The sequence below is a fragment of the Cibotium barometz genome, chromosome 6 (assembly GCF_041138505.1).
Source record: "Cibotium barometz isolate CiBa-2024 chromosome 6, ASM4113850v1, whole genome shotgun sequence".
NCBI classification, from domain to species: Eukaryota; Viridiplantae; Streptophyta; class Polypodiopsida; order Cyatheales; family Cibotiaceae; genus Cibotium; species Cibotium barometz.
Window position 1 is genome coordinate 59,762,758 of NC_141051.1, and position 18,272 is coordinate 59,781,029.

General features: G+C 42.3%; 1 protein-coding gene across 1 annotated transcript; it reads right to left on the bottom strand.

Moving 5' to 3' along the window:
• Positions 1 to 11,346: 11,346 nt before the first annotated feature.
• LOC147637921 (chlorophyll a-b binding protein 13, chloroplastic-like) lies at positions 11,347 to 12,780 on the bottom strand. Its single transcript, XM_086799763.1, has 3 exons — positions 12,308 to 12,780; positions 12,035 to 12,196; positions 11,347 to 11,943 (listed from the first exon to the last, which is right to left on the bottom strand). Exons 1-3 carry the CDS (start codon positions 12,419 to 12,421, stop codon positions 11,434 to 11,436), a joined length of 786 nt encoding a protein of 261 aa, XP_086655889.1. The 5' UTR covers positions 12,422 to 12,780; the 3' UTR covers positions 11,347 to 11,433.
• Positions 12,781 to 18,272: the final 5,492 nt, after the last annotated feature.

An 18,272-nucleotide genomic window follows, 5' to 3' on the forward strand; every position in this document is an offset into this window, starting at 1 on the left:
GGCTGACAAGCTGTTGTTACCAAATGTATTAGGATGCTACAAGGTTTAAAGATCAAGGTTCTCTAACATTGGGTTAAACATACCTTCATTGTTATGGAGTTTTCCAAACAATAATAATCATATATGAAATTATCTTAGGACGCCCATTCATGAGAGAAGAAAAGATGGTACATGACTCGTCTAAGAACCATGTCTACCTCCAATTGGATGATTCTATCATTAGGGTTAATCTTGTGACTGGCCGCATACATCCTATGGGTAGTGGAGGACTTTTTGAAAATTGTTCAGACACTGCCACTTATTCAACTCCATTGCAATACTGCCATACTTGCACAGAAGAGAGTGATGTAGGGAAGTACCCACCCTACAAAGATGCTAAAAAAATCTATTAAGATCGAAGATGATCTAAATTGGATACATATGATGGCTCCAATTGATAGATGGGGAGCTAGAGGATCTACATGGGTTTCACCTAATGGTGGTGAGGAGCTCCCTAAGGTCGTGCCCCTATGAATGATTTGTGCTCTCGTTATAGTGAACTTGAGTCCATATGATGGCTCCAATTGATAGGTGGGGAGCTAGAGGATCTACATGGGTTTCACCTAATGGTGGTGAGGAGCTCCCTAAGGTCGTGCCCCTACGAATGATTTATGCTCTGGTTATAGTGAACTTGAGTCCACATGGGATGACTCAAGATTAAACACCAATAGTGGTGAGGGGTTGTTGACAGGTGTGTACACCCCCTAGCATCTTGGCATTAGCTTGGGTGTGAACACTCCCTAAAATTAGTAGCATTAGCTTAGGCTAATGTGAGATTTGGTTATTACAAAATGACATATCAAGAAGTGGTTACAAGAGGGCTAGTGGGGAGTTAGGATCTTGTGGAGGTTATGGGAGCCCAATAGCCACATGGGTAGCCAACCAATAGTCATATGGGTTTCCCAAGGGTCACATGGTTGGATGGCTATATAAAGCCCCTCTTGTATGCAAATTGGACATGACTATGACTATGGTATGTGCATGATTCATTTACACACAATATGTGATATATGGATATGGAATACACTATGATGTTATGTTGTTATGATTCTATGTTTATCTTGTTCTTGATCCATGCCTCCTACTCCAAGCTCATGTGTACATGTGTACTCCATGGCTATGTGTGTAGGAGCATGTGTTTTCCCATGTTAGCAAGGTGATAATGCTTGGCCATCATGACGGGACGAGAAGCTTTGTTCTTGGAAATAAATGCTTGATCTTTTCTATCTCTCTTTATTCGCCTGCCGAAGGGAAGGGCATAGCATTGGGGCAAATTTTTTTCTCTTATAAAAAGTTTAATGATGGGAGGGTAAGGGTTATCATACAGTGTACACGTGGCATTTAATAACTCGTTGGCAAGATTTAGGGTTCTTTATAAAAGAAGGGAAAGCCACTCATTTCCTTAGGCTGTGGCCTGCTTCTCTATCTCGCATACCCTGTGATGATCTCCCTCTTTCATGCCCTATGATTGTAAGTTGCCTAAGCTGCGAGCTGAGGGTGTTCGAAGAGAGAGCCGTGATGATGCTCCCTTGGCCTTTTCATGATGCTAAGGATGCCTCATTCACTGCTATGATTCTGAGGGTTTGTCTTTTGTTATTTGTGATTAATGGCATGTTTCATGGTGTTGAAAGCATGCACTAATCAATGATTGAAATCGTTGGTTCCAAAGAGCACTTTTTTTTTTATAGACTGCAGAGTGCAGGAAAGATTAGTTTTTGCATGCTGTTAGTGCTGCCAAAGAAATGGGCGAAATGATGGCTTAGATCTGATTCCTATTTTAATAGATAGCGCACGTTGCTAATTTTCAGGCATGTTAATTAATGAAAATGGACTTTGATATCATACCCTATTATTTCAATAATTTTGATTTTAACATATTTCCACACCCACCTTAACCATGCTCTCTCTCTCTCTCTCTCTCTCTCTCTCTCTCTCTCTCTCTCTCTCTCTCTCTCTCTCTCTCTCTCTCTCTCTCTCTCTCTCTCTCTCTCTCTCATACACACACACACACTCCCAAGGCTGGTCCAAATTTGTAGCTCTCGTGTAATTTCTTGGATTATCTGATAGAGTATGCTTGATTGCGTTAGATTTCTGTCGTCTTGCAGCGCCAGGATAATTTCATGTATAGGGATATTGAATGTTACATTGTTAATTATTTATTTTCTCTTGTATGGGATTTCCGACTGCTTTCTTTTGATATTTCTTTCTGTGTATTTCCTTCATTGTTTTTTTATTTTGTTGAAGTTTGGTTTAGTTATTTGTTGCTCCGTCTCATGATGTTGCTCTGAAGTGTAGAGTTGAATATCTTTTCATCTTTTTAGGCGCAAGATTCTAGGCTTGAATGGCTTCCAAATCTGCGTCCTCATGTGCCAAATATTTTTTGATATTTTTTTTGGCCTTGCTGCTATTTTTTCTTCTTATTTGTCTAGTTTGAATTTCTTCAAGCACAGTTTTCTAGGCTTTTTGAATAATAGCTTTCAGATCTGCGATTTATGTGGTAAATATTTTTTTTATTTCTTTAAGCATAGTTTTTTGATTTCTAATCTTATTTTCTTGTTTGAATTTCTTTAAGCATAGTTTTTTGCGCTTTTTAATTAATGGCTTTCAGTATTGCAATTTCTTTCCTAAATATTTTTTGATTTCTTTTTTACTAGCTGCTTTCTTTCCCTGATGTTTCTTTCTTTCTTTTTCCCTTTTTTTAAATTTCTTTAAGAGTTGTTTTTTTCCTCTTATATCCTTCTATGATTTTGATTTTTCTTTCTAGTTTTTTTTTCCAAAATGATGCTCGTTTAATATTTTGTGCTGTTTTTTGATTTTTGGTGGTCTATTTTTTTGAATGAATATGTGGCTTCTGTCGCTCTCATTATTTTATTTATTTTCATGATTTTGTTTCTTGTTTTATTTCCAAAATGCTTTGGTATTTAACTCTTTGATTATAGACTTAAGAGGTTTATATTTTTTATTTGATAATTGATTTTTGAATAGTTTATAACAAATATCACTTTTTATTATTATAATATATTATTTTTTATTCTTTTTTTAATCCTTTAATTATTTTATTATTTTTTAATATAAATTCTTTGATATATTGAAACTATTTTTTGAGTATTTTTTTTATTTTTTTTCCAAAATGCTCAATATATGTATGGGTTTTTTTTTCATTTTCCAGAATGCATTGTTATTATATGTATGGCGCTTCTTTTTTTTCCTATTTGATTTGTTTAGTCGTCTCTTGAACGTTTGTTTTATTTTTTATTTCACTTTTTGCTTTTTCCCTTGGTGAAAATAGTCTATCTTATAAGATGGGAATAACAAAAAAAAACTTTTTATTTTCAATTATAGTAAATAAAAAACCATATAATTTTATGCTTAGTTGTGAAGCTGAATAAAACTATGTAAGGTATAAGAGGGTTAAAAATGTCATGCGTTCTTGAGTGTTGCTTTTAGACAGTCCTCTGCAAAACTAGAAAGCGCTGTTTTTTTTCCCTGCTCTACAGATTTCTCGCTTTGCAAATCTATTGGTTCCCTGGCTCTACTATTTTTCCCTAGCTTTGTAGATTTCTCCTTCTGCAAAGTCACTTATTTCCTGCACAACTGAGAACTTGTCTTCTTGTCAAGTGGTATAGTTTAACTATGGCCTCATTAATGGAACATGACCAAGGTAATTGTCTTCTCTTGAGCTAAAAAGAAATCTCTTGAGCTAAAAAGAAATCTCTTGAGCTAAAAAGGTAATTGTCTTCTCTTGAGCTAAAAGGAAATCTATGACCGAAATCTTATATCTTATACCTTACTCTTATAATCTTTATGAATAGACAATGTTGCTGATGAAGGATCATCCAGCTTTGATAATTGTGAGCCGTTAAAGTCTCCACAAGAACTTTTTCGTAGTGGCTCCTTTCAAGTTGGGGCATCGGCTTCTATGACCACAATTGTTTTTTGGCGAACCAAGAAAGTACCACCTACAAGCAAAAACCAAATACCAGACCATAGCAAAATGGGAACTCATGCACCAAGATAGACATTTTGCATTGGCCCATTGATAACTTATTCTTCAAACCTATGAAGATTATGGTGAGTAAGGTCATGTCATCAATTTGGGTTCGTCTTAGGAAAGGCAAGTTAAAACACGGTCGCTTAACTGCTGCTAGAGAAGTGCAGCTAGACACTAACATCATTGAAAGAATTTTGCACTCAAAGGTTGGTTATATAGACTTTGAAGCATTGAGCACATCTCCGGACTATAAGGAAAAGCTCAAAAAAATCTTTTCGCAATGATCAGGCAATTAGGGGCACCTACTCTCTTTGTCACTTTCTGTGTAGCTGAGAGACTATGGAGGCATTTGATTGAGTGTCTGCAATTGCTGAATCCAACCTTGCAAGGTCCTAAAGAGAATACCCCTGCATTTGAGCATCGCCTCATTCACTCCAAGCCCGCCGTTACTTGTGCACGTTGCTATGTTCATCGTTTTGAAGCTATAAAAGCGCGCTTGCAAGCAGATGCTAGCATACTTGGCCCACTCCAAGACTACTTCTTTGTCACTGAGTTTCAGAACTGTGGCAGCCAGCATGACCATGGTTTGCTTTGGATTGAAAATGCACCAACCTTGGACAAGGACACAGATGAAAACATTGTCGCATTCATTGACAAATATATCAGCCCAAAATCAGAAGATTTGGAGGGGTCCTTTCAACTCGCACAAACTCACCAGCATAAGAAAACATGCAAGAACAAAGGCTATGGATATAGATTTGGCTTTCCAGGACTCCAATGTCTTCAACAATGTTGTTGCATCCATGTCCAAGGGAATTAAATCACCTTCAAACAACGGAGGGGGCAGGGGGAGGGTTGCAATGATGGGTGTTGGAAAAGTGGAAAGGATCAATGTGGGAATATGGCACTATGTGAGCAAGGATGTGGAGCAAGCACATGGAGAATAGAATGATCTGACCAAAAGCAAAGCGTAGATCTTTATAGTGAGCTGACAATGCATCTAGCTTTTCTGCTGACAAAGATGTAGGTGCGTTTGTTAGCAATGGCAATTGTAGAGCTGAGTGTATTGTGGTGCCACCTATGTTGAATGCTTCTTTTCCGGTGTAGGCTATCAGCAGGGCAATGGGTGAGGTTCCATCATTCTGAAAGCCCCTCACATAATGGCATAGAAGACCCTTGACTATCAACAACAAGGTGAAGGTTTTGCCAGTGCCAGCTCCCTCCAGTCAAGAAAAGACTAAGAGGCTTGTCTAGGTGCAGTCTTTTGCAAAGCATGATGTCATTAAAGATTTGGTATTGTTCTTCATTCAACTTTCTGAGCTGTGAGTAGAATTCTGAATTGGGCATGAAAATATAGGTTTTTGAGAGACAAAACTTATGCGGTCTTGCTTTTGCCTTGCAATGCATATCCAGAGCAAGATCATATCTTCCATTAGAGAGCTCAGTGCTAGTTGTATGAGTGCAGGATGAAGAGGCTATGGAGGATGTTTGCTGGTGTTGGTTTTCCTCGCTCAATGGAGACGTTTTAGTGTACTTGAGCATATTGTGTGTGATGATATCAATGTTTGATTGGTGGACACTGTCTTCGGCCTCCTCAACCTTATTACCTTTGCTGTCAAGCTCTGAACCTACCAACTCAACGTCCTTTGCTTTCTCACGAGCTGCAGCAAATCCAGTGGCCCACCTTGTGCGCCATGGGGCCGATCTTCAATACCTATTACCATCCTAAGGCGCCTCTGCACTTCATCTCACCCAGCCGTCTGTGGGGCCCAACGCCCTCCTGCCACTATGACCCCTTCCATGGGTGCCTTAGGGATTCGGCATTTTGCTGCAGAGGCCTCTGCTGCAGCGGCGCTGCGGCCCCTGCAGAGGGGTCTTCAAACTCTTTGGATGAATTCACGGGCGCAGGAAGCATTGGTTCCATTGCCCAGGTGATCAGTGTCGCGGTCGATGTCAAATTTGAATCCGGCGTACTGCCCATCCTCACATCTCTCGAAGTCCAGGATCACAACATCAGACTGGTCCTCGAAGTCGCACAGCTCCTGGGAGAGAACACAGTCAAGACGGGCTGTGTGCAAGCAGCAGGTGAAGCAAAATATAGCGAGCGATGGCCATTCTCAAGCACAACAAAGCCCTGGTGGTGGTCGTCTCGTCGGTGTAGAGAAGGGTGGCTATTGTCCAAGCAGAGAGCAGAGGCTGTCTCATCATCGTCGCACACAGAGAGCGTGGCCGCCGTCATCAATCGTCTGAGCAAGCGCCACCAACTCCAAAACTGAAACCCGCACTAAATCTAGCAAGCAAGCACCTGCCCACTCAGCATGCTTGTCTTTACTCTCTATGACCATACAAAAAATCGTGTGAGACCTGCTACTACTACCGTACACATTCATGTTCGTTTGCCCAAAATGGTGGCAGGCTTCTCCAAACTTAAGGAGTTCAAAGACTTGCTTTGGACTACTCTAATACTTACCACCTGTTCACATGCCACAAATACAGGGCATTCGCAGGGTGGGCGTCCCCTGCCCGTAGATGACGCAAGTCGTACTTGGGTGGCCACAAAGTGACATTGTTTGTGCAGAAAAATGGGCTTGCTGGATGAAGGATGCTGATTGAAAGGTTAGGTTCTGAGATGACTTGATATCGAATGGAAAATAAACACAGAAAAAGCTTACCAGCAGTAAGGGGAAACACATCACCACTCGGTTGGCAGGAGCAGGTCGGCAATCGTCTGCCAACAACAGATTTTGGCTGGGTTAGAAACAAAGCTTGAACCACAAGAAAGAACCATCTGTAAGGTGAGCAAGAGGCCGCTGTGGGCATGATGCCCCTCACAAGAAAAACGCTGAGACAGCATCAGAAGCTGTAGGTGCTGCAAGGGCCTGCTGCATGTTCGATGGAGAAGCAGCAAGGCGATGGTTCTCTGTGGAACCGGCATGGCTGAGACCACACAAGTGCTGAAGGTGCTGCTGCAGGACCCTCTGAATAGGGTCCTGCAGGGTCATTTTTTTCGGGGAAGGGGGGGGGGGTGGGGGGGGATGCAGGAAAGGTCTGCGAGAGAAGCGAGAGCCCAAATTTGGGGGCGAATGAAATTGGGCGATGCAGGGCCCCTTGTGCGTGCCAGTGGGACATCAATTTTGAACCTGTCGAACACGCCGTGTGAAGCAGGGAAAAGGCGACTGAGATCCCAGGATTGGGCATGACATTGGCCATGTCAGCAGGGCCCCCCTCTGTAGGAGGGCGGTGGTGAAGAACACCATAGCTACGCAGAGGGACAGAGTAGACACACATGCCAAGAGGTACGTATAAACAAACTGTATTGCATGAGATCTGATTACAAGTGGATGTGACCCTTAAGGCTGAGTGGGGGTGTTAGTTACAACAGAAGTAACAGACAAAGTGTCCAGTGACTAGGTCGTTAGGTGCATGTATGTGCATGGGTGTTTTGCTGTTATAAACCGGTCTGCTCTTTTCTAAAATGGCTGCCCCTTTGTAAGCCCCTGAGAGCACTTGAGGTCTGTCTCTTTTCCTGGGTATTTGAGGTGGTGCCTTTGAGGTAGCGGAGCACCCGCTTGGTGGCCATCCAGTGTTCCTAACTTGGCTTTTCTCCAGAAAGGAGCTGAGTTTGTTGACAGTGGTGATGTGCATACACTTGCATACATGAGGCCGCTTGTCAAATATCGGTATTGTTTGGATGTAATGCTCCTGGCAAACGGTTAGTGTGTGTGCATGACGAAAATGGGTGATTTTAAGTGTGTAATGGGTCCTAAATCTTGCATCTCGAGTGCTTAACCTAATATGTTTTTTGAAAATTATTATTGTCGTGCTGCATGGGCTGGCTAAAATGAGGTCTTTACATAGACAGCTATAATGAGTGTTCTAGCTGTGCTTGTGCTGACATATGTCATCACTTGTTTGAGCCTTAGGTGATGGACCATCTGAGGAAGGCTGCCGTGCCCAATCTCAAAGAAAATATGGGACATGTTGTCCACAGCTCATGAGGCAAGGAACTTGACATATATGTTGAGATTAAAGAGAACCAACGATTCTCGGGATGACACCAGGAGATATCAAAGACCACGTACCAGAGGTGAGAGGAATTGCATCACAACTTAGTGCTTCTATGGAAACAAGTGCCCAAATCAGAGTTACTCTCCTCAACAGTTTTCCGAATGCATATTCGCATCTTGTGGTCACTTTGGATGGAAGGGAAGTAACTAGAGATTTTGACTATCTGGGAGGAGCATTTCCAGGGCTTGCAAAGACAGGAGCACGATGAGAAGGCTTTCATAGCCAGGAGCGGTAAGCACAACCAAGGTAGGAGATGGAACTCAGGGCAAAACAGGGTGTACCATGTGTCTATAGGGCAGCCTTCCCAAACCATGGGACTGGAGGACAGGCGCCCCAAGAAGTAATGTGCTTCTCTTGCAAAGGACAAGGACACTCCGCACATGGATGTTCAAAGAAAGCAGTAGATTACTCCAAAAAGAGACCAGAACATGTCAACATGGTCCGGGTGAATCATAAGTGGCATTAATGGCATCCATAGAAGACCTAAGTGCTGAAGAAAGATCAAGTGAAAAGACACTTTCAATAGATTCAGCAGCCTATACCATGGAAGATAATGCACACCAATAGAAGCAGTGGGAGCAAGGCAGATCGACATCGAAGTCAATGAAGGCATCCAAGGAGTCATACAAAATGTCCTTCGTGTTACCCAAATCACCAAGAATCTCCTGTCGGATGGGGCAATGACAGATGCTGGGCTCTACGAGGAGTTTGCAAGAAATGACTTCTGGATATACAGAGGGACCAAAGACTTCTCCAAGGCATTCCAGAACAGGGACTATACAAGAGCGTGAACATACTCAGAGAACATGCTGTAAGTGTGAACATACCCTTCAATATCAAGCAACACACGTCATTCTGAATCCATGCAGCCTCACGGTTATAACTACCACCACCCTTCATGTAACACACAGTTCTATTCTAGCAATACAATCTTCCTACTACCTGCGTATATCTCTCTGTGTATTCTCTCTGTGCAATGTCTCTTGTGAATGCTCTACGCCCTCCAGTGCATTCTTGTTCTGTTTTCACATGCAAGCATGATAGTCACAAGCCATGCAAGTATATTGCACAAAAGATCTGGACACACATATCATGACGGCCTACACGGCCTGCGCAAAGAAGCGTACGATAATTTAGATTATCGTGGCACTGGTCGCATGCATGTGCACTGTGCACTTGGCAAGATACACTATTAACCTTTTCCGAACAAAAGGGGCATTCTCACATCAAAGTTGGAGTTGTTACACATGGATCTCTGTGGACCCCCATCCTTAGGGGGAGCCCACTACCTCTTTGTCATAACGGACAACTACACAAGGAAGTCGTTCTCGCCATTCCAATCATCCACAAGGATGACACATTCGAGGAATTCAAGCAATCAGGGAGAGTGAGAAATGGGAAGAAGGATCACAAAGATTAGAGTCGACAAAGGAGGGGAGTTCAAGTTGGGTCAATTCAGGAGGCTATGTGAAAATGGAATTAGAAGAATTCACTCGCATACACATCGCAACTCGATGTGCGAGTTATAAAATGCCGAAATCGGCAAATCATGGAGGCCCTATGATGCAAGCTCATTGGGAGCAATTTAGCAAACAATTGCAGGGAGAAGCCACATGCTGTGCCAATTATTTGATATAAAGAGCACCAACCATGGCAGATCCAATGCCACACGATAACTAGGCGCAAATCAGGGGGGCACCTCCAACTTTTTGGATGCAGAGTCCTTTACATTCACCAAAGCTGATAAACTACACAAGCTAGAACCAATATGGTGGAGAACTTGAACTCTCTGCATGATACCGCCACCTGAAAGCCACAACAAATCAGGTGGTAACTTCTCCGAGGACACAATGCCATGAAGGAATTCAACATAAGGACAACTAACCACACACAACCCCATTGATCACAGAAATACCTTCTCCTCAATGCCATATGATATGGTAACTTCCACTCCTCTGCGGCCTCGCTAACAATGTTCCATAGCCCCTTTTCTTCTAAGATCATTTATGATCTCCACTCGAGAGGTGTTAATTGCCCGTGCCTGATGCTTCTGCTGTCCAAATCAATTTTCCTTAGAGGCTCTGCCATTTCGTGGTTTGCTCAAATAGAAGAGAAGCATATATCGTAGTATTTTCCACACCTCGGGAGTCCTCGCTAACAATGCTCCATGGCCCCTTCTCTTTCAAGATCATTTACCATCTCCACTTGACGGGTTGATATTGTGAGTTATGTTTTCTAAAACATATGCTGTCCAAATCAATTTCCCTCGACGCTCTTCCATTTCGATGTTGGATCAAATAGAAGAGAGAAGATTAAAAAGATGCTAATTCCATCATAAGAAAAAAATTGGTGACAAAAATGGGCACATGAATGAGTTGGGTATGGGATCAAAGCCTAGAATGGAGATAGATGAAATGGGTGTGGGGTCACAACCTATGAAGGAGATAGTCGAGCATACGAATGAAGCAAGAAGGATGGCACAACAAATTGTAGACTAAGACAGATGTGCTAATGGAATCAATAAAGGGTTTACTTCTAAATTCATAGACATAAAACAAGGTAACTGAATTGTACGTTGAAACAATTAAGCTGTCACTTGACTAGGGCTACTCGATAACAGATAACAGTTTAACAAAAGCCGCCCTTGAGTGCCATTTTAATAACTTACGTTGTGAAAGACAGGTGCCATTGTAGAGCTTTATTTCATTTCAAGACTTACATTTGAAACTGCCCTTCAGTTTCCTATTGATAGGTTACACACTAAGTCACAAAGGTACAATTTTACCTAGCGTAAGTGCCATTTTTATGTAGCCATACTTTCATTTCAAGACTTATATTTGAAACTGTCCTTCAATTTTCTATTGATAGGTTACACAAAGTCACACAGGTACAATTTTTACCTAGCCTGAATGCCATTAAGTGCCAATTTTTATAGCTTACATTGCGAAAGACCGGTGCCAATGTACACCTCTGAAAAAAACAGGGTATATCGTTTCAATTCATTTTTCAGGCACTTACGATGTGGATGATTTCCTGAGAAAGTTACAATAATCAATTTTCATTACAAAAACTTGCTTTTTCGAACGTTCAACAATTATACATCATTCATGAGCGACATTTCACTTATCAATCCCTTGTTTCCAGATACAATCGGCGTTTCCAAATACGATTGGCGTACACTCCTCCCTTTCCTAACACTTGCTAGAACGACAGCAATTGCAAGAACACATGGACACCGAGAAAGTGCGTGCTCGAAATCAAGAAACAACTTAAAAGAAAACCGAACAATTGAGAGTACAAACAGAGCACGCAAGGTTCTCTCAGCCGATCATTACTTAAGCGCCGGGGACAAATTTGGTGGCGTAAGCCCAGGCGTTGTTGGCAACAGGGTTGTCAAGATGATCAAGAAGGTTCTCGAGAGGGCCTTTTCCCGTGACGATGGCCTGGACAAAGAAGCCGAACATGGAGAACATGGCGAGCCTGCCGTTCTTGAGCTCTTTCACCTTGAGCTCGGCCAGGGTATCAGGGTCATCAGCAAGGCCCAGGGGGTCGAAGTATTGACCACCAGGGTAGAGGTCTCCACCCTCCCCGACGCCAGACAGACCATTGATCCGGTACCCCTCTGCAGCCCCCATCAACACCACCTGGACGGCCCAGATCGCCAAAATGCTCTGTGCGTGCACCAGGTTAGGGTTCCCCAAGTAGTCAAGCCCCCCTTCGGAGAAGATCTGGGAGCCAGCCTTGAACCACACAGCTTCCTTGAAGTCCACTCGCAGGTACTTCTGGGCAACCTCCGGGAAGATGCAGCCCAGGGCTCCCAACATGGCCCATCGGCTGTGGATGACCTGCGTATGCAAGCACGAGTTCTAAGATATTGCTCTCATGCTCTCAACAGCACAGACCACCAAGGTTCAAATGTCACACTGGAATACAAACCTCCAAGGCCCGGTTCTTGGCGAAGGCCTCGGGATCGGCAGACAGACCTGCAGTGTCCCAGCCGTAGTCGCCCGGGAACTCGCCCTTGAGGTAAGAGGGGGTCTGGGCGGAGAATGGGCCCAGGTACTTCGGGCGGTCCGGGCCATACCAGTAATCAGAGCTCTGCAGCATCCTTAAGGTGTTAAACAAGTGGGTGAACCAGACATCAAACTGGAGGGAGAGCTCAGAAAATCTAGCCTCGAGTGGTTCATGGTAGGGGAAAAAAAAACTCACCATGCTGACCCTGGCCTGAGCGACGGGGGCCTTCTCTCGCAAGGCATTCTTGGTGGCTAGGCTGTTGCCAAGGGCAGCTGCATTGGAGACTGAAGCAGCGGCGATGGCGGCCATTATGGGCTTCACGAGAAACCGACACAATCGCACAGAGAACTCTACGAAGCTTTCAGCTACGCTACTTGGTGGTGCGGGTCTATTTGTGAAGGGATCGCCGTGGCCCCTCGCTCGCTTACGTTCGGATAGACGATATCTAAGGGCAGCTCGGGCAGATTTCTTGGCCACCCATCGCCAATGTCCCTCTCTCTCCAACCAATCCCATGTCCCTCCTTCAATCCACCCTGGATTTTCGATCCTGCCCGCTCTTCTACACACCACTAGTATTATTTTATTTTATTTTGGGATCAATAGCAGTAGGTATTTATATAATTATGCTAAGAAAATTATGCTAAGAAAAACAAACAAGTACACTTTCAGGACATATACATCTGAAACTTCCTCACTAGAGTCCTCTCTATTTTTCACCTTTTACTTCATTTAAAAGTCTACAAAGCAAAGACCATCTCTCATCCTCTAATAGAAAGCTAGACTGCTCCCAAGATATCTCATAGCCGAGCATAATGCATGCTTCCATCATAGCTTCTGTGGTACAACCCCTTGGAGATTGTTTTTTCAAACTGCCCCCCTTCTTTGACCAAACTTTGACTGTGGGTTTGGTTCCCACTGGGTTCTCTGTGAATGCAACAAAGGTACAATCAATTTGTTTTTCCTTGAGGTACCATCTCCTGGTTCTCAGCCCAAATCTAGGAAGTCTGCAATTCCAAGCTTCACACAAGCTGTCTTGCAAAATATAAGCCAAGGGTTAGGAACCCCCCCCTCCCCCAGTATGCTTGAGGTCCCACCCAGAGTAAGACAAGAATCAAGTAATGCTCCTTTGCAGATTAAGTAGAAGTTGATCCAGCCCATCTCCTCTTAGCTTATTAAAATTACAAATAGACCAGCACATGCAAACACATTTATGCATTGCATCTATCACATTGATGCCAACAAAGGAGACCTTATAAAACACAATAGCATTCCTAGTGCTCCAAACTTCCCACAAACAAGAAGCTCTGATTATGTTAAACAGTGACCTTGCATTTTCATCAATGAAGGACCATTTCCCAAGAATCTAGTCCTCCCAAAAAGCCTGAATTCCCAAACATTACTCAACCCATTTAGCAATCCTGGCCCATACACCTCTGATGGCTAACACTCCCAAAAAGTATGTTTGCCATCCTCTAAAGCAAACCTACACCTGGGGCAACATCCACTAGATATATTTTTTAAAGCAGTTTGGAGCCAATAGGAAGGGCCCACACGCCAATCCTCCATGGAAACACTTGAAATCTCCTAGGAATCTGACTCTCCCACATTATTATGTTGAGAGATGTAATTGCGATGATGTGTGTGTGTGGGAAAGCACCCTAGAGGTGCAAGATATTGTGGCAAGATAAGAATGCCACCTGTAATATTGAATGGTGTGTGAGAGTTGACCAAAAGAGTGGAAAAGGGAGTGCCACATGGATGATGATGTGTAAAGTGGGATAAGGCTAGAAGGCCTATATCGTTGTATGGTTCAATTGAGATATGCAATAGAGCTTGTGTCTTAAGTGTGTACTCTCTCTCTCTCTCTTATGGAATTCTTAGTGTGGTTTAATCCACCTTAATTATGTTGCTTAATCTATATCTATCACCATGATCAATCCCTTTTTAGTGTTTAACATGGTATCAAAGCTTGGTTCGTGTGAGAGCTAAGGAGGCAAGCAAGAGGTAAGAATAAGTAAGGAAGGAAGCGGTACCACCACATAGGAAAGAGCACCATCATCTCTTTCCCCTTCTTGTTTAGGGAAGGAAGCGGTACCACCACATAAGAAAGAGCACCATCATCTCTTTCCCCTTCTTGTTTAGGTACAACACCCCCTCAGTAACTCTGAGAGCTACACATCTTCGATTGAGGAGCTGTCTTTGCGGGAGCGAAGCTACAGGGCAAGTATACTATCTTATTGGACGAAGTTTTTCAACCAGATTCGCGTTTCGGGTGCGTTATGGACCCCGTTTCATTGCAAGGTATTTTTGATAGTTTTTTTGGTAGAGAAATGTTTCTGCTCGAAATCTAGTTATTGCAGTGTAGCAGTGCATTTTGGAAGTGCAGACAAGGTTTGCACATGTATTGTTGATATTGGGTGTCACCAAATGTGACCAGAGTACATGTACATACACCCAGGGCAGATATACTATCTTATTGGACGAAGTTTTTCAACTAGATTCGCGTTTCGGGCACATTATGGACCCTGTTTCGTCACTACAAGGTTCAACAGTTTTCTGGAAGTTCTGGTAGAGAACTGTTTCTACTCGAAGTCTGGTTATTGTAGTGTAGCAGTGCATTTTGGAAGTGCAGACAGGGTTTGCACATGTATTGTTGATATTGGGTGTATGTACATGTATTGTTGATATTGGGTTTGTACATGTATTGTTGATATTGAGTGTATGTACATGTACTCTGGTCACATTTGGTGACACACACAGGCTGTGCTGAAGTACCGCTGCTGCAGTAGTTACACGAGATACTGCTGTATTACAGGTTGCATACAGAAGTTGTCTATTTTCAAGTTATTTGATTGCTGTATGAAAACATGTCTGACGAGATTAATCAGATTATTAGTGAGAAGCTGGATAAGAATAACTTCCATACCTGGAAGTTCAGAATGACCAATTTCCTAATGGGTAAAGGATTTTGAGATTATGTAGAAGGAGACAATGAAGAGCCTCCATAGTTATTTGAGGAGAATGAAGATAATGTAGAAGGAGACAATGAAGAGCCTCTAGAGTTATTTGAGGAGAATGCCACTCATGTAGATATAAAGGCATTCAAGGATTGGAATCAGGGTGCAAGAAAAGTCATGTGCTGGCTTTCAATTAGTGTCACAGACACTATGGTAGGACACATACAGGATGCAAACACTCCAACAGTTGCATTACAGAATCTGGTTCAGATGTTCCAAACTAACACAAAGTCAAGGAAGTTGCAGTTAAAGCAAGAGTTGCATGCTGTGGGAAAGAAAAGCATGTCCATCAATGAATATGCCTTAAAGATCAAGGGCATTGTTGAATCCCTTGGGTCTATCAATGTATCAGTGGAGAATGATGATTTGGTGAGTGTCTGTCTAAATGGGCTTGGCAAAGAGTGCAAGCCATTCAAGACCTCCATTGCAGTTAGAGAGAATATTCCCAACTTTCGGGACTTGATATCTATGTTGATCATAGAAGAAAAGGCTTCAGGTGAGGATTCTTCTTCACAAAGCAAGAACACATTAGAACAGGCCTTCTACTCTAATTTAGGTAGAGGTAGAGGTAGAGAGGCCGTGGTCAAGGCCAAGGTAGTCAAAGGAATTAGAATTCTGGATGACAACAGTCCAATGATTCACAACAGCAATCATACACAGGTGGAAGAGGCCAGTCAAGAGACAGGGGGAGCCAAAGATGCCGAGGTGGTTGGCAAAGAAATCAAAATGCAAATAGCATAGAGTGCTATTACTGTGGCAAACCAAGACACATGGCAAAAGACTACTACAAAAAGCAGAATGACATTAAAAGTGGGAAGTTACAGTAAAGGCAGTGGTGGATCAGCTTCTCAGACTTATTCTTGACTTGTCTGTAGAGACTCCTCTTCAAGTATCTTGCATCAGGGCTGTTGGAATCCTGGAGAGTGAGAGATTCAATTGCGCTATGGACCAGAGTAGCGAAAGTTTTAGCACAAAGCAATGGCAAGCCATTTTGGGGATGACAAGTAGACTACAGTCCGTATAATCAGCATTAAAATTAGCGCAATGTCAAGTTCTAGCTATGGTGGGTTGTGCACATAATATACAAGCTCAAGGAAGAAGAAGACCATGTGATGCGGGTCCCAATCTACAAAAATTCAGCAAGTAGGCCTGACAAGTTGTGAATGTGTTTGGCGCGTAGCAATAGTGGACTCGACCTTACTACAGTCTGCATGGAGATTTCGGCCCAATGCAAATTCAGATTTCTTTTCTTAAAGAAAAATTCAACCCTTTCAAAATTTGAAAGGTTATTTTAAAAAACATGGTACATTCACACCACCAAATCATTTTTCCGTTGGTTATGCCCCCATTCACATGCTTTTAAAGCATTGTTGACAAATTGTGAAAAGATTTTTTAGAGTTTTTCATACACACACAAGCGGGTTCCCTGCCCGACTGTAGTCAAAATGGATTTGTAAAAGAGTCTCACCCACAATGGATGATGGGCAACCATACCCGAGCAATTAAAAGCTCAAAACGAGAGTATTTTATAATCACCCACATCTATATGAGGGTTGCTCTGCCCAAGCTCACCGAGAAGCTCGAAATGGTTGTCGCGTGATGTGTGCATGAGCAATGCACATGTGTGGTGCATGCACATGGGTTGGTTCCCACCTGAACTTCTATGTGTTCAAATTGGACTCAGTTGTTCCGCTATGAGCGAGTCGGCTCAAAATGGACTTGGTGTCTAAGATCGTAGACACGCGCACATTTTAGGATTGTTTAACATATTATTGCATATATGTCAAAGTAACCCGTTTCGATCTCTTCAATTTTGGAATATCTCCACCATTACTTTGTTTCCAAGCGAAAATTGTGTTCCTCTCTCTCTCTCTCTCTCTCTCTCTCTCTCTCTCTCTCTCTCTCTCTCTCTCTCTCTCTCTCTCTCTCTCTCTACCATCAAGTCCAAAAGAATCATTTCTTATTCCCTATTGGGGACGCCCTACCTCACTCCATAAGGGTAAGATAAATAGTGTGTTTAACACTTCCTCGCATTTATTACAAAAAAAAAACTAAATTTCAAGAGATATTTACATAAAACAAATAGAACTCAAAATCATCTTCAATGCGTTATAAATAGATGAAAATTTAACTTTTCTCTTGCTTGTTTTGCTACCTAAATTCCTAGCTACTCAAGGGAGGCTTTGATTTCAATCAAACTAGTTTGAATGGGATGAGAAAATTCGTATGGTTTATGATTAGTTACAGAGGAGGAGGATGCTACAAAGAATATGAAAAAAATGGAGAGAAGTAAAGAGAAGAGAGAGAGGAGGGGTGGTGGTGGGAATCTCATGTGTGTATGTATCTTAAGAGTGGGAGATTTATATGGAAATCTCCTCTATATTTGTTAATGCTTCTTTGGAAAAGTTCTCCAAACCTATGTTGGTGTTTTTTAAGCGCTTATAATAAATCGTATTGCACTCAGTATTTGGTTAAGTTGCCTAGATAATTGACACATGATATGCGTGGCATTATGTCAAATGGGAGGTAATGTAAAGAAGAGGTTGATGGGTGTCGTGTCACCTTGACAAGGAACCTTGATAAGGATTTTTGCATAAATGGATTATGGATAAGATAATTGACAAGGTTATGATCCCATTAGCATGGTAGATCATATTACCTCTCTTTGGAAGCTAGTTTCAAATGGTGGTGGTAATGATGGAAGCCACCATCATGTAGTGATGTTCATGGTTGGTTGAATTTGGTCAATGATGTTGATGGCGAGGTAGTCATTTGATGGCGAGGTAGTCATTTGATGGGAGGCTAGTCAGGTGTCGGGTTTATGAGGCAAAGACTTTAGGTTCTCCTTTAAGTAGACTAAAACTCCATCCCAATTCTTAAGCTTTGTCTCCAACTCATATGCTTGCTTCTTATCTTTGCTTTCTTCATTCTCTAACGCTTTCTGCTTTCTTCAACACTCTTTTGTTGCTTCCCTTGACATGTTTCCTTGAGCTGTATTAAAGCAAATAGTTGAGGTGCTACGACTGTAAGCTTTAGTCTTGAACATGTGATTGGTCATGTAGACTTCAAGTCTTCACAAATAGAAATCATGATTCAAAAAGATATAAGAAATAAAATTAAAAAAAAGAACTAAAATATCTAAT

What these genes read in the sequence shown, in the direction of transcription:
- LOC147637921 (XM_086799763.1), bottom strand. Translation starts at nt 12,421, where the DNA reads ATGGCCGCCATCGCCGCTGCTTCAGTCTCCAATGCAGCTGCCCTTGGC. An exon ending in CTCAGGCCAGGGTCAGCATG is followed by an intron (nt 12,197 to 12,307) that starts GTGAGTTTTTTT and finishes AGGATGCTGCAG; the next exon opens with AGCTCTGATTACTGGTATGG. An exon ending in CCAAGAACCGGGCCTTGGAG is followed by an intron (nt 11,944 to 12,034) that starts GTTTGTATTCCA and finishes TTGCATACGCAG; the next exon opens with GTCATCCACAGCCGATGGGC.